This window comes from Schistocerca serialis, chromosome 2, assembly GCF_023864345.2.
Source record: "Schistocerca serialis cubense isolate TAMUIC-IGC-003099 chromosome 2, iqSchSeri2.2, whole genome shotgun sequence".
In the NCBI taxonomy this organism is placed as follows: domain Eukaryota; kingdom Metazoa; phylum Arthropoda; class Insecta; order Orthoptera; family Acrididae; genus Schistocerca; species Schistocerca serialis.
The window spans coordinates 582,093,804-582,119,480 of record NC_064639.1 but is presented as its reverse complement, the minus strand read 5'-3'; the positions used below and the strand labels follow the sequence as shown (position 1 = coordinate 582,119,480).

Here is a 25,677-nt window from a genome sequence, read left to right as displayed (position 1 = left end):
AATGGGACCAACGGTGACTGATGAAATTTGTTCATTGTGACAGAAGTGCAACCCTTCCGAAAATTGCTGCAGAGTTCAGTGCTGGGCCATCAACAACTGTCAGGGTGTGAACCATTCGACAAAACATCATTGATGTGATCTTTTGGAGAAAAGGCTCACTCGTGTATCCTTTATGACTTCAAGGCACAAACTTTACGTCTTGCCTGGGCCTGTCAACACCGACATTGGACTGTTGATGACTGAAACATGTTGCCTGGATGGACAAGTCTCAATTCAAATTATATCAAGCAGACGGACATGTACAAATACGGAGACGAACTCCTGAATCCATGGACCCTGCATGTCAGAAGGGGACTGTTCAAGCTGGTGAAGGCTCAGTAATAGTGTGGAGCGTGTGCGGTTGGAGTGATATGGGACCCCTGATATGTGTAGATATGACTCTAACAGGTGACTTGTACGTAAGCATCCTGTCTGGTCACCTAGATCCATGCATGTCCATTGTGCATTCTGGTGCACATGAGCAATTCCAGCAGGACAATGTGACTCCCCGCACATCCAGAATTGCTACAGAGTGGCTCCAGGAATAATCATCTGAGTTTAAATACTTCTGCTGGCCACCAAACACCCCAGAAATGAACATTATTGAGCATATCTGGTATTCCTGGCAACATACTGTTCAGAAGAGATCTCCACCTTCTTTATGCATGCAAAGCCCTGTAACAATACGTGAAATATTTTAGCTACAGCAAATCTGTGAAATCACTTCAGTCAGTTATAATAACCTTGTATTTGGGAGTATGAAAACTCCACTCTTCATCCTGCCAGCCTTATTTAAGTTTTTCATGCTTCTCCTAAATTACTTCTGCAAATGCTGATATCATTCCCACTATAAGGCCACGGACAGTGAACTCTCCCGCCCTTGTCAAACTAGAACTGTAAGTATGTGAGTGCCTGAATATATGTGTGTATTTTAACTATAATACCCTGACATGTCCAGTATCATTATCAACAGATGAACTAAACCACTTACTACTACTACTTCATGATACTATATGTATTTTATTACTGCTATATGTGTTTTATTGGCAGTCACTACAACATTATGCAGTACACAAAGCAACAATATGTAATTCACATTTAGATAAACCTTGAATAACACGTTAGCCTTTAAAATTATATTTTAGTATGCACAAAACTTGTATCTTCTCTTACCATTAAACTTCATTTGGGTACTTTTATACAACAGTAGCCTGTTTCAACTAATTTATTTGAATGGCTAACAACAACACAGGGTAATCAGATTCCCATGGTCTGTCTATCTAGTTGCTAGTAAAAATGACTGTTGGTGTTAAGTAGTTGTAACTTAGGACTAACTAGGAAATTCCTGTAAAGTCTTACTGACTTTGTATGGGAATAAGGACAAAACAGGAGGGAGTGAAAATCTGCATTTTCATTTGCTTATGAACAACTTAATAGTGACAGTGCATTTGTTAGAACTATACATTAATGAAGAGAAATATAACCTTATATCTAAATTAGACTTGTGGGTGTTGAACTGAGAGCTTTTTCATAAGCTGTTGTTAAGAAATGCAACAATTCTATGTATATTTTTTTCTCTGACAGATATAAAAATAGGGAGGTAGGAGGTGAGTTTGTAATTAAAGGTTCTTTGTTTATCTGCAACTAGAAAAATGTATTTTTTGGCTTTATAGTTCAGTCTACCACACAAAAGGAATGGTAGGAGGCAGAAAGAAAAAGAAGTAACTATGAAATGCCTTTACGCAATTATAATGTGAGAATAATTCTGATGGAAAGTTTCATTTAATGATTTTATGTAAACAGAATATACCAACATATTTTTGCATTCACTCCACTGTGATTTTTGTCCCCAGTCTATGCAGCCTATTTTACAGTACATATGGTTAATTTATTGCAGGTCAGAGAGAAATAAAATGGGAGTTTATTCATGGTTTGTGTGAAGATGCCATTTATGGAGGAAGAGTAGATAATGTGTATGATATGAAAGTTCTGGAATCATATTTGAAAGAATTTTTTAGTCCTGGTGTACTAATCCATAGGACAAGATCCTTAGGAAGTGTAATTTCAGTGCCTCCATCATCTAATTATTATGTAAGTAAAATATCCTTTCCCCAGTTCTCTCAATAATTACCAATAGCTACTAATAAAATGAACAAACTTGTTTTCACATTAGCCTGTTCAGTATATAACCATCTAAGTCAGATTCTTTTCAGCACTTCTTTTGAAGTATTTAAATTGTGAACCTACAAATAACAATTTTGTCCCATGATCTTAGTTATATTTTGAAGTGTCATCTAAACTGGAAAATGTGAGTCTTGAAGTGGCACAGCTGAGATGTCACTCATCTATGTAATGGTTATTTATTGTACTAAATCAGCTTATGGGTTTGACATCTATACAGATGGAAATTTCTGTGCATTCTAAATGATTTTGCAAAGGCTATTTTATTGCAGTTCCCCTCTTTAAAAAATTCAGGATGCATTAAAATGCAAAATAAAAAAACCTCATTTTTGAGGAAGAAGACTGTATGGATTAAAATGTTAATTGAAACTCTAACAGAGTGAGCCAAAGACGATCCCATCACAGTTGTGGTGGACTTGGCACAGCCGCTTTGCACGTATTTTGACCCATCTTCCAGACTTTTCTGGGAAAATGTGTACTATTAAATTGTAGCAGGTGCTGGCAGGTTCACAACAGGGTTTATTGACCCAATTACAAACTGGTTTAACTTGCAACAGACAATAATTTCTTACAAGTAATAACAAGAACAGACTCTCATTATGGTTCTGGGTCAAACTCGGTTCTGTGTCACACATAGATCTCCCTAGTTATCAAGTCCAACAATCACAGAAATTTGCCATGGATGGAGCTCCATGGCATGCCACAACTGCTATGAAGACTGAGCTCCAGCTGCTCTGACGTCATGAGCAGACGTCTGATGCCCCAGGATATTTCCAACATAAATCACCACACCAATCCAAACAGAACCTAATTTCATTTCACCTATAACTATTATTACTTAAGCCTAGTCTTACGCAATTCAGTTCTCAACATTGTACATATTTTTCTATAAACAATAGTGTAGAAGGAAAGTTGCTACTCACCATACAGAGGAGATGCTGAGTCGTGGTAGGCACACCAAAAGATTAACACAATTATAGCTTTGTCAACTGTAGACACGCATACAGACATGAACACACACACTCACACATGCGCAACTTGTACACACATCTGAAGTCTCAGGCAACTAAAACCGCACTGCAAGCAGCAGCTCCAGTGCATGATGGGAGTGGCAACTGGGTGGGGGTAAGGAAAGGAGGACGCTGGGGTGGGGAGGGGGAGGGATAGTATGGTGGGGGTGGCAGACAGTGAAGTGTTGCAGTTTAGATGGAGGGCAGGAGAGAAGGCGGGGGGGGGGGGGGGGGGGGGGGGGGGGGGGGGGGGGGGGAGTGGAAAGGAAAGAAATAAAAAGAAATTGAAAGACTGGGTGTGGCGGTGAAATGACAGCTGTGTAGTGCTGAAATGGGAACAGGGAGGGGGCTGGATAGTTGAGGGTAGCGACTAACAAAGGTTGAGGCCAGGAAGGTTACGGGAAAGGTCCCACCTGTTCAGAAAAGCAAGGATTCATATTGTGAAATGAACCTCAACAGCTGCCACCCATACCATACCAAGAAGTCCCTTCCGTACAATCTAGCCACCCATGGTCATCACATTTGCAGAGATGAGCAGTCCATCTCAAAATATACTGAGGGTCTCACTGAAGCCTTCACTGACCGTAATTATCCTCCTGACTTTGTACAAAAACAAATTTGCCCTGCCTTATCTTTCCAATCTCCCACCACCCCCCAAAGTCCCACAGTCTAGCCACAGAGGAGCATTCTCCTTGTAACTCAGTACCACCCAGGACTGTAGCAACTAAATTACATTCTCTGCCAGGGTTTCGATTACCTCTCGTTGTGCCCTGAAATGAGAAATGTCCTGCCCACTATCCTTTCCACCCCTCCTACAATTGTATTCTGCCATCCACCGAACCTGCACAGTACACTCATCCATCCTTACACAACCCTTGCTCCCAATCCCTTACTTCATGTCTCATACCCCTGAGACCTAGATACAAGGCCTGTCCTATACATCTTCCTACCACTACCTACTCCAGTCCGGTCACTAATGTCACCTAACCCATCAAAGGCAGGGCTACCTGTGAAACCAGTCATGTGATTTCCAAGCTAAGCTGCAAACACTGCACTACATTCTATGTAGGCATGACAACCAACAAGCTGTTTGTCCACATGAATGGCCACTGACAAACTGTGGTCAAGAAACAAGTAGACCACCCTGTTGCCGAACACGCTGCCAAACATGATATGACTGCTTTACAGCCCATGCCATATGGATTCTTCCCACCAACACCAGGTTTTCTGAATTGCTTAGGTGGAAACTTCCCCTGCAGTACATCCTACGTTCCCGTAATATTCCTGGCCTCAACCTTCGTTAGTCCCTGTCCTCACCTATCCAGCCCCCTCCCTGTTCCCATTCCAGCACTACACAGCCATCATTTCACCGCCACACCCAGTCTTTTAAATTCTTTTTATTTATCTCCTTTCTGCTACTTCCCCCCTCTCCCACCCTCTCTCCTGCCCTCCGTCTAAACTGCAGCACTTCACTGTCTGCTGCCTCAGCCTCCTCCTTGTCCCCACCCAGTCGCCACTCTCATCACGCACTGGAGCTGCTGCTTGCATTGTGGTTTCGGCCTAAAGCTATAATTGTGTGAATCTTTTGTTGTGCCTATCACAACTCAGCATCTCCGCTGTATGGTGAGTAGCAACTCTCCTTCACTAATATTGCTGCATTCCATCCTGGATTTTTTGTTGTTTGATTTTATTTCTATAAACAACAAACACATACAATCTTTCACTCTCAATTCAGCTGTAAGGGTGCATAGCTGACTATTGTATCTGTGTGCAGCCATTTGTGCCTCACTGTAGACAGCTGGCAACAGTGCTGCTAGCTGCTAGATATCTTTTGTTGACTTTTACCTTTTAGGAAACAGTTTCTGGAAATATTAAGTTAGGAGCTTTGGAAATTGACTGATAAGTGATGCAGTTCTTTCATGAGCGTGAACACTGAACCAGTAGACAAAACTGGTAAAAACAGTGAATGTAATGCGTACAAATTTTCAGTCAGATTTAATCGTCTCACATTCACCATATCAACTCATACTTTAAGTCGCAATAGTGATCCACAGCACATGCAAATAACTGAACTATATTAATTAAACTAAACAAGTATACAGGCGAGTAACAGGGAGGATAAATGAATAGTGCATTGTTCCTACTTACTAGGATGTGCTCCATGTCTTGGGTGAAATCTGAAACATCTCATCTGTGTCCTATGGAGTGAGGCCATGTGGCATTGTATGTAGTTACCCATGTGATGTTAAGACTGATACTGTTGAGAGGAGTGAGCTCTGAATCACAGTATGATTTCTTCTTCTTCCTAGCTCTGATTTTTACAATCATCACTGTCATCGTAAACATCATATTGTATTATTTAAGACTAGTACCTCTTTACAGTAATACAGACTACACTGAGGAGAGAACAAATGACCTATCTCATTGCATCTTGAAGTTTTTCAGAATAATAATTCATCTTTAGATTTCGGGAGTGCAGCCACATACACTTTATTTATTCTTTTTCTAATATTTTGGCTGTATGTATTTTGACCATCTTCAGTGTGTGCTGACTGGAACTACAGTTGCAGTAATTATCCATTGTAGGCACATTCCAAAGATGGCCTGAAGATATATGGCTGAAACAGAAAAAATGAATTTTATGCAGCTACTCTTGAAAGTTAATGGATTAATCTGTTTCATAATTTTTAATATATCTACTGAACACCTATGAAAATGAGTCACAGCATTTGAATTAAAAACAGTGGCTAAGCAAGTATTGACCTGTATGGGCTTTTATAAATGTACAAGACACAAAATTGCTTGAATTCTTTGTAAGTACTTAGCATAGTGTGGCAATAAACAGAGTTTTTCTTTTTTCTTTGCAGTAGAATGTGCAGATTTCTGAATATTTGGCCAATAATTTACTGAATAAAGTGGTAGAGAGATTAGAGCATTCAAATTAAATTTGAGGGAGCAGTGATCAATTTACCACGTAGAGACCATTATTTAGTATTTCCATGGTTTCCACTAAATTGGTTCAGGCAAAGTTCTGAGATGGTTCTGGTGAAAAGCCATGTCCAGTTTACTGCTTCATTCTCAATCCAGTTGAGTTAGTTGTACACCTATGGTGACCTTGATATTGACAGAATCTTAAACTGTATCATACACTATGTGATTAAAAGTATCCAAACACCTGGCTGAAAATGACTTACAAGTTTGTGGCACCCTCCATAAGTAATGCTGGAATTCAATATCGTGTTGGCCCATCCTTAGCCTTGATGACAGCTTCCACTCTTGCAGGCATAAGTTCAATCATGTGCTGGAAGGTTCATTGGAGAATGGCAGCCCAGTCTTCACGGAGTGCTGCACTGAGGAGAGGTACCGCTGTCAGTCGGTGATGCCTCACACGAAGCCAGCATTCCAAAACATCCCAAAGGTGTTCTATAGGATTCAGGTCAGGACTCTGTGCAGGCCAGTCCAGTACAGGAATGTTATTGTCATGTAACCACATCACCACAGGCATTATGAACAGGTGCTCGATCCTGTTGAAAGATGCAATCGCCATCCCCTAATTGCTCTTCAATCGCCATCCCCTAATTGCTCTTAAACGGTAGGAAGCAAGAAGGTGCTTAAAACATCAATGTAGGTCTGTGCTGTGATAGTGCCACACAAAACAATGTGGGATGCAAGCCCCTTCCATGAAAAACACGACCACACCATAACACCAATGCCTCTGAATTTTACTGTTGGCACTACACTAGCTGGAAGATGACGTTCACCAGGCATTCGCCATACCCACACCCTGCCATCGATAGCCACATTGTGTACCGTGATTTGTCACTCCACACAACATTTTTCCACAGTTCATTTGTCCAATATTTACGTTCTGTACACCAAACAAGGCATCGTTTGACATTTACTGGCATGATGTGTGGCTTATGAGCAGCAGCTCGACCATGAAATCTAAGTTTTCACATCTGCTGCCTAACTGTCATAGTGCTTGCAGTGGATGCTGATGCAGTTTGGAATTCCTATGTGATGGTCTAGATACATGTCTGCCTATTACACATTACGACCCTCTTCAACTGTTGGCGGTCTCTGTCATTCAACAGATGAGGTCAGCCTGTACATGTCCCTTCATGTTTCCACTTCACTATCACACTGGAAACAGTGGACCTAGGGATGTTTAGGAGTGTGGAAATCTCACATACAGACATTTAACACATGTGACACCCAATCACCTGAACACATTTGAAGTCCTTGAGTTCTGCGGAGTGCCCCATTCAGCTCTCTCCTGATATTTAATGACTACTGAGGTTGCTGATATGGAGTAGGTGGCAGCACAATGCAACTAATACGAAAAATGTATGTTTCTGGGGGTGTCTGGATACTTTTGATCACATAGTATACCTTTATCCTTGGCCTGAGTTCACTATATGTCATGATTACTTTAAACATGTGTTTCAGCTAGCATCCAATGTGTCCAAAGCCCAGTAGCATCCAATGTGTGCAATGCACAGTAGTGAAAATGAAAGCTTAGCTTTACACTGTAAAGACAATACTAAGAGTGTTTGTTATATGACTTACTGTGCAAAATTAGCATGTTGTATGTGGAACAGACTATAAAACAAGTGAGGGATGGTGTAAAAAGCAACAGAATCATATCCAATTAATGCAGTTATTGAGATCAGTAGACACTGAGTCCTACCAGACCTACAGTCATGAACTAGCGTAATAGGGTTAGAAATTTTTGTCCAGGATCCATTTTGTGCTACAGTGTAATTAGCAAGTCTTTCAGTATGCCATAATGAGATGGAAGCTTTAATAGAAGTAAAATATGGAATTGGCATCCTGTTTATAGGTCAGACATGCCTGACTTAATTGGTGTTTACTGTTGCATAAAAAAAAATTAAGTCTCTTACCTGGCTGGGTACCCACAATTTTGTGTTATGACATCAAATTATCTACTATCAATGCATTATTTTAATTTATAATTATAAATTGAAATGAAATTTGCAGAATTAACCACCTATTGAATAGCAGCTACCAATGTAGACTAGGGTGATATGGGGGCAGTGTTGGGTGGGATGGGTAGAGGGAGAGAGAGGCAGGGGGCAGGAAGAGATATTGGGTGTTTGTTGCCAGTGACTCAGAGGGAAGCAGCAGGTTTACTGGCTAGGAATGTGGAAGAAAGGGGTGGCAGGTGAATTGGCTGTGCATGTGATGCAGAGCCGATGGTGTGCTATGCATGATTCTTCTCTTCTCAGCTTCCTCGACAGTTCACCATTCTGTTTCATACAACACTGTGCTCCAAATGTACATTCTCAGAAATTTCTTCCTCAAATTAAGGCCAACATTTGATACTAGCAGATTTCTTTTTGCCAGACCTTAACATATTAATATACAACATATAGACAGAGGCTCTGCTACCACTTGCAAATTTGTGGTACCCTGGAATTCTGGCATATTAGGCATAGTGGACTAAAATAACTAGGGCTACGGCTTCAGACCACCTACTCCTTCACACACACATCCCTGCTGGAATTTTGATAAATAAAAAATAATGTGTATCTTAACAAACCCAACCACTTCTATTACAGTAAACTGCTGAGTCTTGGAACCCAAAGATAGGTGTAAATGAATTGCATCAAATCATAAAACTGTACAGAGCTTAACAACTTAAAGAAGCTGGTAGTATAAAACTTCTATGATGTTAAAAACAGGAAGCTTAGTTTTCACACATTTGAACTTGTTAGTTAGCATTACATACTGTCACAATTATTATTAGTAAGTTATGCAGACATTATCTCTCTTTAGTTTTACGACCTGACTGTAATGAGCTATGAGCTTCTGCACCTAGTGGTGTAACAGAAGTAAGTGTGTATTTTTTAAATACACCAACAGTAAATCACAATTATAAAAAGTTAAAAATGTAAATTTTCAGTGATGTTGTTGCAACACCATTTGCAATCATGTCTTTATTAATTAAAATATCTTATGGCTAAACCACATCCATTGTGTATGAAACATTAATCAGTAGTGGATTTATTATTCTTAGTTAATTTTTAAAATAGACTGTAGTAAAACAATACAAACCACTTGTAATGACATAGTTAATCTATTACTGAATTATAATATTCAGTTATGAGCAATGGGAGTCAAACATTATTAGACTATAATTTTTGTGATTTTCTTGCCAGAATATATTGATATTATATTATTGGGTATGTAGCTAAGTAGATGACTTCATTTTTGCACACAGTATTTCAATGGCTGACCGAGTCATTTTCTTCAAAAGTTGTGAGGAATTATCTTAGCTCTGCTCATTGCTTGCACCTTATGGTGAGATGTTGGTATCACATCCAAGTACCTGCTATTCCTTCTATGCACATTTGTTTTACTGCACCTGTGCTGTTATTCATTGAAATGCATATCTCCTTGCTGATTTCTTGCTCTCTCTCTCAAAAACTTCTTATTTCACATTTCACAGTTGTACTTCATGGAGTGGAAATGAACAAAGCTGGACATTGGCATGGAACATAATATACTTTGCTTTCAGAGGCCTAGGTCACTTTCAATGCAAAGAAATATATACTGGGGACTCTGGCCTATAAAGAGTGTTTTAAAAAAGGTGTCGCATCTTCCTACAGGAAATAGGACTTTATTTGGGAATGTGTTGTGTGAGTTCATAAGCTAATTCCATTTCCCTCATCCTATTCTTATTGGCTCATTTGTCTATTCCATTTCACTATACCCACTCCCCCAGATATTTAAATTTGCACAACTTCTTGATTATTGTTTATGCAGTTTTTCAGCTTGTCATCAAATTCATCACTTATTTCCTTCTTATGACATTTTTGGATCTATTTCTTCTAGTTTTTAAAGCATAACCTTTTCCTTCTTCTGGAATTGTTCTCACCATTCCCTGATTGTTTTTTTAAATAACTGAATTAAATAGTGCTAGTAACAGTTAGTCACCATTCTCCTTGGTTGTGATACTTCTTCTTGGAATCACGAGTGTCTCCTTGATCAGTTCTCTTATCTTGTGGTCTAACCTAAATTCCTCTAAGATGTCAAATTGTTATCTGTCTAGTGACTTGCACACATTCTTAAAATACACAAACATGAAGATTGTGTGATTGCTTCTGGTTTCCTAATTTTTATTATCTGGTTGTATATTTGTTTGGCACATGATCTTCCTATTCAGAACGCTGCTTGGTACTTACTGATCTAGCTTTCCCTTAGCTTTTTTATTCTACTTAACAGAAGTTTTGAGAGGGTATTATATTAATTATGTATATATTAAAAAAGATGCTGCGACTTACCAAACAAGAAAGCGCTGGTAGATAGACACAATAAAAAACACACAAACACACACATAAACTTCAAGCTTTCGCAACCCACGGTTGCTTCATCAGGAAAGAGGGAAGGACAGGGAAAGACGAAAGGATGTAGGTTTAAAGGGAGAGGGGAAGGAGTCATTCCAATCCCAGGAGCAGAAAGACTTACCTTAGGGGGAAAAAGGGACAGGTATACACTCGCACACACACACATATCCATCCACACATATACAGGCACAGACATATGTAAAGGCAAAGAGTGTGGGCAGAGATGTCAGTCGAGGCGGAAGTACAGAGGCAAAGATGTTGTTGAGCGACAAGTGATGTACCTGGGGTGGCAACTTGAAATTAGCGGAGGTTGAGGCCTGGTGGGTAATGGGAGGAGAGGATATATTGAAGGGCAAGTTCCCATCTCCGGAGTTCTGATAGGTTGGTGTCAGTGGGAAGTATCCAGATAACCCGGACGGTGTAACACTGTGCCAAGATGTGCTGCCTGTGCACCAAGGCATGTTTAGCCACAGGGTGATCCTCATTACCAACAAACACTGTCTGCCTGTGTCCATTCATGCGAATGGACAGTTTGTTGCTGCTCATTCCCACATAGAAGGCTTCACAGTGTAGGCCTTGCTGTTCTGTTACTGTGAATGGCTGAAAGCAATGGGAAACTACAGCCGTAATTTTTCCCAAGGGCATGCAGCTTTACTGTATGATTAAATGATGATGGCGTCCTCTTGGGTAAAATATTCCAGAGCTAAAATAGTCCCCCATTCGGATCTCCAGGCAGGGACTACTCAAGAGGACATAGTTATCAGGAGAAAGAAAAACTGGCATTCTATGGATCCGAGCGTGGAATGTCAGATCCCTTAATCGGACAGGTAGGTTAGAAAGTTTAAAAAGGGAAATGGATAGGTTAAAGTTAGATATAGTGGGAATTAGTGAAGTTTGGTGGCAGGAGGAACAAGACTTCTGGTCAGGTGACTACAGGTTTATAAACACAAAATCAAATAGGGCTAATGCAGGAGTAGGTTTAATAATGAATAAAAAAATAGGATTACGGGTAAGCTACTACAAACAGCATAGTGAACGCATTATTGTGGCCAAGATATACACGAAGCCCGCACCTGTTACAGTAGTACAAGTTTATATGCCAACTAGCTCTGCAGATGACGAAGAAATTGATGAAATGTATGATGAGATAAAAGAAATTATTCAGGTAGTGAAGGGAGATGAAAATTAAATAGTCATCGGCGACTGGAATTCGAGAGTAGGAAAAGGGAGAGAAGGAAACATAGTAGGTGAATATGGATTGGGGCTAAGAAATGAAAGAGGAAGCCACCTGGTAGAATTTTGCACAGAGCATAACTTAATCACAGCTAACACTTGGTTCAAGAATCATGAAAGAAGGTTGTATACATGGAAGAACCCTGGAGATACTAGAAGATATCAGATAGATTATATAATGGTAAGACAGAGATTTAGGAACCAGGTTTTAAATTGTAAGACATTTCCAGGGGCAGATGTGGACTCTGAACACAATCTATTGGTTATGAATCGTAGATTAAAACTGAAGAAATTGCAAAAAGGTGGGAATTTAAGGAGATGGGACCTGGATAAACTGAAAAACCAGAGGTTGTACAGGGTTTCAGGGAGAGCATGAGGGGACAATTGACAGGAATGGGAGAAAGAAATACAGTAGAAGAAGAATGGATAGCTTTGAGGGATGAAATAGTGAAGGCAGCAGAGGATCAAATAGGTGAAAGGACGAGGGCTAGTAGAAACCTTTGGGTAACAGAAGAAATATTGAATTTAATTGATGAAAGGAGAAAATATAAAAATGCAGTAAATGAAGCAGGCAAAAAGGAATACAAATGAGATCGACAGGAAGTGCAAAATGGCTAAGCAGGGATGGCTAGAGGACAAATGTAAGGATGTAGAGGCTTATCTCACTGGGGGTAGGATAGATACTGCCTACATAAAAATTAAAGAGACCTTTGGAGATAAGAGAACCACTTGCATGAACATCAAGAGCTTTGATGGAAACCCAGTTCTAAGCAAAGGGAAAGCAGAAAGTTGGAAGGAGAATATAGAGGGTCTATACAAGGGTGATGTACTTGAGGACAATATTATGGAAATGGAAGAGGATATAGATGAAGATGAAATGGGAGATATGATACTGCGTGAAGAGTTTGACAGAGCACTGAAAGACCTGAGTCGAAACAAGGCCCCCGGAGTAGACAACATTCCATTAGAACTACTGACAGCCTTGGGAGAGCCAGTCCTCACAAAACTCTACCATCTGGTGAGCTAGATGTATGAGACAGGTGAAATACCCTCAGACTACAAGAAAAATATAATAATTCCAATCCCAAAGAAAGCAGGAGTTGACAGATGAGAAAATTACCAAACTATCAGTTTAATAAGTCACAGCTGCAAAATACTAACGTGAATTCTTTACAGACGAATGGAAAAACTTATAGAAGCTGACCTCGGGGAAGAACAGTTTGGATTCTGTAGAAATGTTGCAACATGTGAGGCAATACTGACCCTACGACATATCTTAGAAGAAAGATTAAGGAAAGTCAAACCTATGTTTCTAGCATTTGTAGACTTAGAGAAAGCTTTTGACAATGTTGATTGGAATACTCTCTTTCAAGTGCTGAAGGTGGCAGGGGTAAAATACAGGGAGCGAAAGGCTATTTACAATTTGTACAGAGAGCACGTGGCAGTTTTAAGAGTCGAGGGGGTATGAAAGGGAAGCAGTGGTTGGGAAGGGAGTGAGACAGGGTTGTTGCCTCTCCCCAATGTTATTCAATCTGTATATTGAGCAAGCAGTAAAGGAAACAAAAGAAAAGTTCGGAGTAGGTATAAAAATCCATGGAGAAGAAATAAAAACTTTGGGGTTCACCAATGACATTGTAATTCTGTCAGAGACAGCAAAGGACTTGGAAGAGCAGCTGAACAGAATGGACAGTGTCTTGAAAGGAGGATATAAGATGAACATCATCAAAAGCAAAACGAGGATAATGGTATGTAGTCAATTTAAGTCGGGTGATGCTGAGGGGATTAGATTAGGAAACGAGACACTTAAAGTAGTAAAGGAGTTTTGCTATTTGGGGAGCAAAATAACTGATGATGGTCAAAGTAGAGAGGATATAAAATGTAGACTCACAATGGCAAGGAGAGCGTTTCTGAAGAAGAAAAATTTGTTTACATCGAGTATAGATTTAAGTGTCAGGAAGTCGTTTCTGAAAGTATTTGTATGGAGTGTAGCCATGTATGGAAGTGAAACGTGGACAATAAATAGTTTAGACAAGAAGAGAATAGAAGCTTTTGAAATGTGGTGCTACAGAAGAATGCTGAAGATTAGATGGGTAGATCACATAACTAATGAGGAGGTATTGAATAGAATTGGGGAGAAGAGGTGCTTGTGGCACAACTTGACTAGAAGAAGGGATCAGTTGGTAGGACATGTTCTGAGACATCGAGGGATCACCAATTTAGTATTGGAGGGCAGTGTGGAGGGTAAAAATCGTAGAGGGAGACCAAGATATGAATACACTAAGCAGATTCAGAAGGATGTAGGCTGCGGTAGGTACTGGGAGATGAAGAAGCTTGCACAGGATAGAGAAGCATGGAGAGCTGCATCAAACCAGTCTCGGGACTGAAGATCACAACAACAACAACAACAATATAAGTACCTGATGCAGAAATATCCCTGTGTAACAACCCACTTTTTTTCTCCTTTCTTGTGTTTTAGTTGCCTTCTAATCCTTCAGTATTTTCTCCTTTTCACAGATATTTTTTAAGACTTTGGTGATAATGGTATCACCATGATGCCTATCCAGTTTATCATTCCAGCCAATATAGGATCTTTTGCAGCTGCCTTGTTGTTCTTAAGGTTCAGGACTGTTTTTTCTACTTCTTCTTGTAATATTTCTTATCTCCATTGATGCTCATTAAGATGCATACATTTTTAACATCTTTTATGGTTCTTTGCAGTTCAATGGCTTTGTTAAGTACTCATCTAAAATTTCACAGTTGTCTTGAAGTCCTCATATGGTGTATCCCCTCATTCCACTTTTGAACACAGTGTAAAGCACACTTGCCTTACTTTTCTCAAGTTTTCTTCAGCTGTTCACTTTCTACTTTTTTTAAATCAGTCCCAGTTACCTTATGTTTTACTGCCATTGATCCCCGTCCTTGCTTCTTATTTGTTTTCAGCTTTCTATTGTGCCACCTTTGTGCTTTCTGATCTTCTTTGTGTGGCTCTCTTCATGTACAGCCTACATCATATTTTGTTTAATACCTCCTCACATTTCATGTCACTGTATTCTAATTGCTAGTTGAGTATCATAAAACCACCTACTACCCTTCTTGCTTCTGTGCTGCTTTTCCCTGCCTATCTGTGCACTGAAATCACTTATTAGGATTATTTATGTATTTATTTATGTAGCACCCATATTATCATATTCATGATATTGATATTGGACTTGTCAATGTACAGAACAGAACAAACACAAACATACACACAAACCTCTAGCTTTCGCAACCAACGGTTGCTTCGTCAGGAAAGAGGGGAGGAGAGGGAAAGACGAAAGGATGTGGGTTTTAAGGGAGAGGATATACTGAAGGGCAAGATCCCATCTCCGGAGTTCTGACAGGTTGGTGTTAGTGGGAAGTATCCAGATAACCCGGACGGTGTAACACTGTGCCAAGATGTGCTGGCCGTGCACCAAGGCATGTTTAGCCACAGGGTGATCCTCATTACCAACAAACACTGTCTGCCTGTGTCCATTCATGCGAATGGACAGTTTGTTGCTGGTCATTCCCACATAGAAAGCTTCACAGTGTAGGCAGGTTAGTTGGTAAATCACGTGGGTGCTTTCACACGTGGCTCTGCCTTTGATCGTGTACACCTTCCGGGTTACAGGACTGGAGTAGGTGATGGTGGGAGGGTGCATGGGACAGGTTTTACATCGGGGGCGGTTACAAGGGTAGGAGCCAGAGGGTAGGGAAGGTGTTTTGGGGATATCATAGGGATGAACTAATAGGTTACGAAGGTTAGGCGGACGGCGGAAAGACACTCTTGGTGGAGTGGGGAGGATTTCATGAAGGATGGATCTCATTTCAGGGCAGGATTTGAGGAAGTCGTATCCCTGCTGGAGAGCCACATTCAGAGTCTGATCCAGTCCCGGAAAGTATCCTGCCACAAGTGGAGCACTTTTGGGGTTCTTCTGTGGGAGGTTCTGGGTTTGAGGGGATGAGGAAGTGGCTCTGGTTATTTGCTTCAGTACCAGGTCAGCAGGGTAGTTGCGGGATGCGAAAGCTGTTTTCAGGTTGTTGGTGTAATGGTTCAGGGATTCCGGACTGGAGCAGATTCGTTTGCCACAAAGACCTAAGCTGTAGGGAAGGGACCGTTTGATGTGGAATGGGTGGCAGCTGTCATAATGGAGGTACTGTTGCTTGTTGGTGGGTTTGATGTGGACGGACGTGTGAAGCTGGCCATTGGACAGGTGGAGGTCAACGTCAAGGAAAGTGGCATGGGATTTGGAGTAGGACCAGGCAATCTGATGGAACCAAAGGAGTTGAGGTTGGAGAGAAAATTCTGGAGTTCTTCTTCACTGTGAGTCCAGATCATGAAGATGTCATCAATAAACCTGTACCAAACTTTGGGTTGGCAGGCCTGGGTAACCAAGAAGGCTTCCTCTAAGCAACCTGTGAATAGGTTGGCATACGAGGGGGCCATCCTGGTACCCGTGGCTGTTCCCTTTAATTGTTGGTATGTCTGGCCTTCAAAAGTGAAGAAGTTGTGGGTCAGGATGAAGCTGGCTAAGGTAATGAGGAAAGAGGTTTTAGGTAGGGTGGCAGGTGATCGGCATGAAAGGAAGTGCTCCATCGCAGCGAGGCCCTGGACGTGCGGGATATTTGTGTATAAGGAAGTGGCATCAATGGTTACAAGGATGGTTTCCGGGGGTAACAGATTGGGTAAGGATTCCAGGCATTCGAGAAAGTGGTTGGTGTCTTTGATGAAGGATGGGAGACTGCATGTGATGGGTTGAAGGTGTTGATCTACGTAGGCAGAGATACATTCTGTGGGGGCTTGGTAACCAGCTACAATGGGGATGATTGGGTTTGTGAATTTTAGGAAGAAGGTAGATGGTAGGGGTGTCGGTGGGGTCAGGAGGTTGATGGAGTCAGGTGAAAGGTTTTGTAGGGGGCCTAAGGTTCTGAGGATTCCTTGAAGCTCCGCCTGGACATCAGGAATGGGATTACCTTGGCAAACTTTGTATGTGGTGTTGTCTGAAAGCTGACGCAGTCCCTCAGCCACATACTCCCGATGATCAAGTACCACGGTCGTGGAACCCCTGTCCGCGGAAGAATGACGATGGATCGGTCAGCCTTTGGATCACGGATATCCTGGGCTTCAGCAGTGGTGATGTTGGGAGTAGGATTAAGGTTTTCTAAGAAGGATTGAGAGGCAAGGCTGGAAGTGAGAAATTCCTGGAAGGTTTGGAGAGGGTGATTTTGAGGAAGAGGAGGTGGGGCCCGCTGTGACGGAGGCCGAACTGTTCCAGGCAGGGTTCAATTTGGATAGTGTCTTGGGGAGTTGGATCATTAGGAGTAGGATTAGGATCATTTTTCTTCGTGGCAAAGTGATATTTCCAGCAGAGAGTTTGAATGTATTACTGTTTGGTATTTTTTTGGTGCTATCTGGCAGTGCACTGTGCAGAATTTTTGGTTTGTATACAGCACTTTCCTCATATATTGATTTTCTGTGAACATTTCTATGATAGACATCCCTGTTCATTGTTTGATAGTTGTGGATCTCACTATTCAAAGCTGAAGCATATGCTTTCAAATATAAATGTAGATGTTAAAGTCATGATTTTAAATTCCTTAAAGCTACCATTGCTCTGTAAGCAACATCACTTATTAATCCTACAGCTTTCTTTTGGAGCTTAAAAGACTGCTTTGCAAAAGAGGTATTGCCCCAGAACACTATGCCATACTTCAGTTAACTATGCATGTATGCATAATAAGCACTTAACACTGTTTCAGTATTGGAGCAATTTTTAAGCACTCTTGATATGTAACAGGACTTGCTTAATTTTTTGTCAAGCATTTCTACAAGTTTTTTCCCATCTTAGATGCTTATTCACCCATAATCCTAAAATTTTTATGTGATTCTTTTGCTGAATTTGGCTATTTGATAATGTGAATTGTACATTGGTCCTATTTTTGTTCCCTATATGGTTGAAGTTCATCCATACAGTTTTCTTTTCATTGACGACTAGACAGTTATCTTTAAACCATTTTTCTGCCATTTCTGCTGTTTTATTGATTTTTTGCTGCATCTCATAATCATCCTTCCCTTTTATAATGAAGCTGGTATCATCAGCAAATAATACGGTATCAGCTGCTGAAAAATGTTGAGGTACATCATTAATAAAAATCAATAATAACAATGGTCCCAATACCGAGCCATGGGGCACCCCATTATTAATTTGTATATATTCAGAAGGGTACACATTTTGATTACCTGGTTTGGTGGTATCTTAGATATGGTATCGTCAAGTCCTTTACAGAATTGTTCAACCTCTTTAGGGTTCTTCTTGTTTTTGATCTTCATTGGAACATGCTCATTTATGATTTTTTTATGCTTTGTTTCCATATTTGAAAGTCACAATTGATAATACTTCTGATGCTGATTATTCAGTTGCAATTGAATCTATATACCTCTTGTTCATTATGAATCAAGTCCACAATGTCATAGCTCCTAGCCTATTGCTGTCCCTTGTGCACTCTATAATCTTCTGGCTGAGAAGGTTCTTCATTGGTGAATTTAATTTCCTGTAATGAGAGTATGTTGATGTTGTGTTCATCCATTATTCTGGTTACTCTTTTGAGTTAGTACATTTATGTCCTGTGAGCATATTGTGTGCTTGTTCTTGGTGTGTAGTTTTCAGGTCTTGGGAAGCTCTAACTCTACAATGCTGCATCATGTTTTGGTTGCTCCAGAATCTCGAAACCTGTTTGTGTTGGCCATTCTGACAAAGGATTGGCTACCTTTTGGAATATTTGAATGTAGTTTCCATCATGCATAAGCTAAAAAGTCTTACAGAAAGACAGCTGTCATCTCGTCTTCATTCTTACATCTGAAGTCATTAGTCTCGGAGGTTTCTGCCAGGTTGCTCCTCTGGATTATGGACACTGTGCTGAAACCACTTCCAACCTGGAATCAAAGGTTGTTTGCTAGTTTTGATCCAGCCGGGATACTACATTTCCTCCTATCTGAGAGGCATCTCTCCATATGCCACCTGAGAAGGTGTCGGGTAGGGAGCTGTTGCAATCCCATATGGGAAGTCAGCACGAACAGATATTGTAATTAGGTCAGATAGTGTAATATTAGTGTGAACAGTCTCCTAATCATGTAAGTGTATCCTTAATAGTTTTATAAGCTGCTAATTGCTTCTTCATTAATATTTCAGGATTATTATAAAGCCATCCACATACTCTCGGATACTGACAAGCCTACCTATTTTGGTTTGCCTAGCAACATTGAACGCTCTTGGCAGAAGACAGTGAGCAAAGGTGTCATCTCTGAGTTGAAAAGTACGTAAATTTATTGGTTTTTCCGTAGATTCGTTAATGAGTGGGGAACATAGTTGAAGTAATTATTAGAGAGCATAATTTAGTCCTTGTCTATCGTTTTTACTGCAAATGGTTCTGTTGTTCTACAGCAGTTAGCCATTTTTTATATAGTGTTATTTAAGACAAGCTGCATTTTCCATCTTGAATCAGCATAATACATTTATTTTCATCAGTGCAGTGTTTCTGACAATGCATTTTTGAACACTGCAGCTGTATTGATGAAGATATAAATGTATTATGCCAGTTGAAGATAGGTGAAAATTCAAAATGCAATCAACACACACACCTTACTGACGAAACCATAAATGTATATCACTGATGTTGGTTGAAAACCCTAAATGTGTCCTGGCATAAATAAAGCTACATAAAAAATAGATGATTGCTGTATTTCTTCAAGCAGTTTAATCTACATCCATTGAACTTATTCATCATTGCAATGCACATATAAATTAATATTTAGTATTAGGTGTACATTTAATAAGTGATTTTAATTAAATAGAAAATTATATGTGGGAACATCAAGATCAGGTCTATAAAATTATGAAACAATTAAGTAAACAGAAAGGATATAATTTATAAACTAACATGATTTTAGAATAAGAATAATTAGATTATTTAAAAAAGTTATGGTTGAACTGTGAAAAGAAACTTTGGTAGTGAATGAACCAAAAATTATTCTAGCTCAACCTGACAGCATATGATTTATTTATTCATTAATTATGTAAAGGCTTCTGATAGTGTCCAAAGAGACTTACTGTGAAATATTTTAAAAAGAGGAGTCATACCAGCCCACCTTATTAATGTAATACACTAACTGTATAGGAACAGTTCTATAATAGTAAGAACAAATGATACTTACTTCTAATATAAATCAGTAAAAATGAAATGTCGTGTGACGAGGGCCTCCCGTCGGGTAGACCGTTCGCCTAGTGCAAGTCTTTCGATTTGACGCCACTTCGGCGACTTGCGCGTCGATGGGGATGAAATGATGATGATTAGGACAACACAACACCCAGTCCCTGAGTGGAGAAAATCTCCGACCCAGCCGGGAATCGAACCCGGGCCCTTTCGATTGACAGTCTGTCGCGCTGACCACTCAGCTACCGTGGGCAGACATATAAATCAGTGAGACAGACAAGGGTGCCATCTGTCAACATGACTATTTAACATATGTATAATCAAGTCACCACAATGCAGCAAATGGATTTAAAGAATCCTTTTATAATATTTGATGATAACTTGAAGACAGAGTTACCATATAAATTAAACCATGTTTCCAGAGAATTTAATATGAAAATATTTATGGAGAAAACTGAAACACTGACCTTCCATAGTGCAAACTCAGTCTGGGAAAAAAATAGTTGTTGTTGTTGCGATCTTCACTACAAAGAATGTTTGCTGTCGTTCACTATGCTACTCTATCCTGTGCAAGCCCCTTCACCTCTGAATAACTGCTGCAACCTACATCCTGGTGAACATGCTTATTGTATTCATTTCTTGGTCTCCCTCTATGGGTTTTACATCCCCACATGTTCCCCCAAAACTAAATTGATGATTTCTTAATGTCTTAGGATGTGTCCTATCAACTGATCCCTTCTCTTAATCAAGCTGTGCCATGAATTTCTTGTTTCATAAATTCTATTAGGTACCTCCTCATTATTTGGCAACGGCCTTGCCGCAGTGGATACACCAGTTCCCGTGAGATCACTGAAGTTAAGCACTGTCAAGCATAGTCGGCACTTGGATGGGTGACCATCCAGGCCACCATGCGCTGTTACCATTTTTCAGGGTGCACTCAGCCTCGTGATGACAATTGAGGAGCTACTCGACTGAATAGTCGTGGCTTCAGTCAAGAATACCATCATAACGAGTGGGAGAGTGGTGTGCTGATCTCATGCCCCTCCATCCGCATCCTCCACTGAGGATGACACGGCGGTCAGATGGTCAGTAGGCCACTCGTGGCCTGAAGACAAAGTGCTACCTCCTCATTATTTACACAATCTACGCATCTAATCTTCAGAATTCTTCTATAATGCCATATTTCAAAAGTCACTGTTGTCTTCTTGTTTAAACTGTTAATCATCTATATTTCACTTCCATACACAGCTACACTCCAAGTAAATACCTTCAGAAAAGACTTCATAATACTTAAATCTGTATTTGATGGTAACAAATTTCCCTCCTTCATAAAGTATTTTCTTACCATTGCTGGTCCACGTTTTATATCCTCTCTACTTTGGCCATCATCAGGTATTTTATTGCCAAATAGCAGAACTCCTGTACTATTTTAGAGTCTTGTTTCGTAATGTAATTCCCTTAGGACCACCTGATTTAATTTCACTACATTCCAATGTCCTTGTTTTGCTTTTGTTGAAATTCATCTTATGTCCTCCTTTCAAGATGTTGTCCAAGTCCTTTGCTGTTCCTGACATAATTACAGTGCCATCAGCAAACCTCAAACTTTTGACCTCTTCTCCCTGAATTTGAATGGTTATTGCAGAAAAATTATTGAACTAATCCAGAGTTTATGTATTTGGTCTTTCACAATCCTTGTCATAAATCATAGAATCCCAACATCAAACTTATCAGATATAGGCATTTCGTGGGAACAGTACAACAAAAATTGGGCCACAAGTATTGACATGACTGAGCCACACAACCTGGAGGATTGTTTTCCAAATGAATTTTTGCTCTGCTGTGTGTGTGTGTGTGTGTGTGTGTGTGTGTGTGTGTGTGTGTGTGGAGACTGGAATTCAGACTGAGACCTTTGCAATTTGGGGCAAGTGCTCTATTAAGTGAGATACACGAGCATGACTTGCGACCAGTCATCACAGCTTTACTTACGTCAGTGCCTCATCTCATTTCCTTTCTTCCAGGAGTGCTAGTTCCACAAGATATGCAGGAGAAATATTATGAAGTTTGGAAGGTAGGAGAAGTGATACTGACAGTGTAAAGGTGTGACACTGGGTCGTGAGTCATGCTTGGATAGCTCAGTCAGTAGAGCACTTGCCCCAGAAGGCAGAGGGACCAGGTTCTAGACGCAGGCTGGCACACAGTTCTAATCTTACAGGAAGTTTCAATGAAGATAGTACTGACGTTGTGTATTGTATCGGGGGACCTAGAAACGATGGATGGGCTTTGTCCCGCTGTAGCCCTCAGTGATTTACAACCCCACAGCAGTCCACCTACCCGACCCCCACCCCACACTGAACCTAGCGTTATTGTGTGGTTTGGCCCCAGTGGACCCCCCTTGGGAATGTCTCATACTAGACGAGTGTAACCCCAAATGTTTGCATGTTGGAGTAATTATGATGTACACATATGTGGAGCTAGTGTTTACACAGCAATCGCCAACATAGTGTAACTGCGGCGGAGTAAGGGGAACCAGACTGCATTCGCCAAGGCAGATGGAAAACATCCTTAAAAATCATCCACAGGCTGGTCGGCACACCGGACCTCGACACTAATCTGCTGGGTGGATTTGTGCCGGGGACAGGCATGCCTTCCAGCTCAGGAAGCAGCACATTAGACCGTGCAGCTAGCTGGGCAGGCTTACTGACATTACAGATATATGCAGAATCTTTAGTTATTGTTCCCATTCTGCTGTGGATGAAATGTAGCCACAGCTTCATAGACTTACTGGAAATGAGTAGAAAGTGAATTAAGCCAGCAGTTAAGTCTCTGAGATGTAAAAATTCGTAGGGTGTTGTTCAGATAAAAATCTGAACCTTGCTTTAACAGTGTACTTAGTTACTTCTTTCCAGGTAGGTGCTTTCTAACGCAAACTTGCATCTACATCTACATCTACATAGATACTCTGCAAGCCACCATACAAAGCGTGGTGGAGGGTACCCTGTACCACTAGTCATTTCTTTCCTGTTCCACACACAAATAGAGCGAGAGAAAAATGACTATCTATTTGAGGCCTAATTTCTCATATTGTATCTTCGTGGTCCTTTTGCGCATGCATGATGGTGACACTAGAATCGTTCAGCAGTCACCTTCAAATGCTGATTCTCTGAATTTTCTCAGTAGTGTTTCTCGAAAAGATGGTCGCCTTCCTTCCAGGGATTCCCAATTGAGTTACCAAAGCATCTCCATAACACATGTTGTTTGAAGCTACAGATAAGAAATATACCAGCCCACCTTTGAATTTATTTGATGTCTTCCTTCAATCCGACTAGTATGGATCCCAAACATTCGACCAGTACTGAAGAATAGGTCGCGCCAGCATCCTCTATGTGGTCTCCTTTACAGGTAATCCACTCTTTCCTAAAATTCTCCCAATAAACCGAAGTCAACCATTTGCCTTTCCTACCACAATTCTCATTTGCTCATTCCATCTCATATTGCTTTGCAACTTTATGGCCAGATATTTAAATGACTTGACTATGTCAAGCAGGACACTATTAATACTGTATCCGAACATTAAAGGTTTGGTTTTCCCATGCATCCATCTTAACTTACACTTTTCCACATTTAGGGCTAGCTGCAATTCATCATGCCAACTGGAAATTTTGTATAAGTCATCTTGTATCTTCCTACAGCCACTCAACTTCCACACCATACTGGGTTCTATTACGTAACATGTCTTTTAGCCACTCAGATATCTCTGAACTTATTCTATATGCTTGTAACTTTTGCTAAGGTGTGACAGTAGTAGTTGTTGTATGCTTTGTGCATAGATGTTTTCACAGATGCATGAATCTCTACTAACCTTCACTTGCCGTCATTTATGCGTTCCCTTTTGAACCGAGAGTTCAACAGCCGCTGCTTCTTCAGCATCCTCTGAATTTTGTTATTAAACCATGATGGGTCTTTTGCATCCTTTATCCACTTACTATGCACATTATTCTCCAGACTATGATTTACAATTTGCTTAGACTTTGCCCTTTTCCTCTACATCCATCTTACTGGAAATAATTGAATTCAGTTTACTAAGTGAGATGCTAGTAACTGTTTATCTGCTCTATCCAGCAGAAATACTTTGCTAGCATTCTTGACTGATTTATTAACTTTCATAATCATGTTGTTGTTGTGGTCTTCAGTCCTGAGACTGGTTTGATGCAGCTCTCCATGCTACTCTATCCTGTGCAAGCTTCTTCATCTCCCAGTACCTACTGCAACCTACATCCTTCTGAATCTGCTTAGTGTATTCATCTCTTGGTCTCCCCCTATGATTTTTACCCTCCACGCTGCCCTCCAATACTAAATTGGTGATCCCTTGATGCCTCAGAACATGTCCTACCAACCGATCCCTTCTTCTGGTCAAGTTGTGCCACAAACTTCTCTTCTCCCCAATCCTATTCAATACTTCCTCATTAGTTATGTGATCTACCCATCTAATCTTCAGCATTCTTCTGTAGCACCACATTTCAAAAGCTTCTATTCTCTTCTTGTCCAAACTATTTACCGTCCATGTTTCACTTCCATACATGGCTACACTCCATACAAATACTTTCAGAAATAACTTCCTGACACTTAAATCTATACTCGATGTTAACAAATTTCTCTTCTTCAGAAACGCTTTCCTTGCCATTGCCAGTCTACATTTTATATCCTCTCTACTTCGTCCATCATCAGTTATTTTGCTCCCCAAATAGCAAAACTCCTTTACTACTTTAAGTGTCTCATTTCCTAATCTAATACCCTCAGCATCACCCGACTTAACTCGACTACATTCCATTATCCTCGTTTTGCTTTTGTTGATGTTCATCTTATATCCTCCCTTCAAGACACCATCCATTCCGTTCAACTGCTCTTCCAAGTCCTTTGCTGTCTCTGACAGAATTACAATGTCATCGGCGAACCTCATAATCATAGTTGCTTATAATTTCATATTTATAGACAGGAGAAAAAATATAATGTTGATAACTACAGGTCTGTATGTTCAGATAATTCATTGTAATGCAGCCAGGTTAGGATTGTCCAGATCAGTCAGTATCACTCATCTTTACAGTGGTTTAAGAGCTAAACTGGGATAGTAATCCTGAATTCTCCTTTGTAAAGGAACATTTGAAACTGAGTTCAGTATTTCTGATTTTGTTGTGCTAACTTCCATTTCAGTTTCCATATAACCCAGAGTGTCTGGACACTAACTTTGGTGCCACTGACAGCCTTTGCCTATGACCAGAATTTCTTTGTTTTTTGTGAGAGTTCTTTTAGTAAGATCCTTGTATGGCTGTACTGAACACTTCACAGATTGCTCTTTTACAGTCAAAAGGGTTCCATATAGCATCTCTCAAGCTATACTCGTATGCTTTGTTTTAGACCGATTGCACAGTAAGCAGTTTTTCTTTATAAGTTTATTTACAGGGACTGTAAATCACAGGGGTCTCTTCCAGTCCCTGACTATTCTGCTAGATATATATATCTAGCACTTGTGCTTGATCAACTATTATTTTAAACTTGAGTTCTTCTACAAGCCTCTACCTAAGAATAAGTGTTTTGAGTTCTACTCTGAGATGTGAGAC

The 25,677-nt window shown here is 40.3% G+C and overlaps 1 protein-coding gene across 1 annotated transcript in view; it reads left to right on the top strand.

Moving 5' to 3' along the window:
• The window catches only part of LOC126457597 (cytoplasmic dynein 2 heavy chain 1), an 808,157-nt gene that overhangs the window by 759,218 nt on the left and 23,262 nt on the right, over positions 1-25,677 (top strand). Inside the window, exons 66-67 of the mRNA XM_050094037.1 lie at positions 1,937-2,130; positions 19,042-19,165. Coding sequence (XP_049949994.1) covers positions 1,937-2,130; positions 19,042-19,165 — 318 coding nt within the window. The remainder of the gene's footprint in view (positions 1-1,936; positions 2,131-19,041; positions 19,166-25,677) is intronic.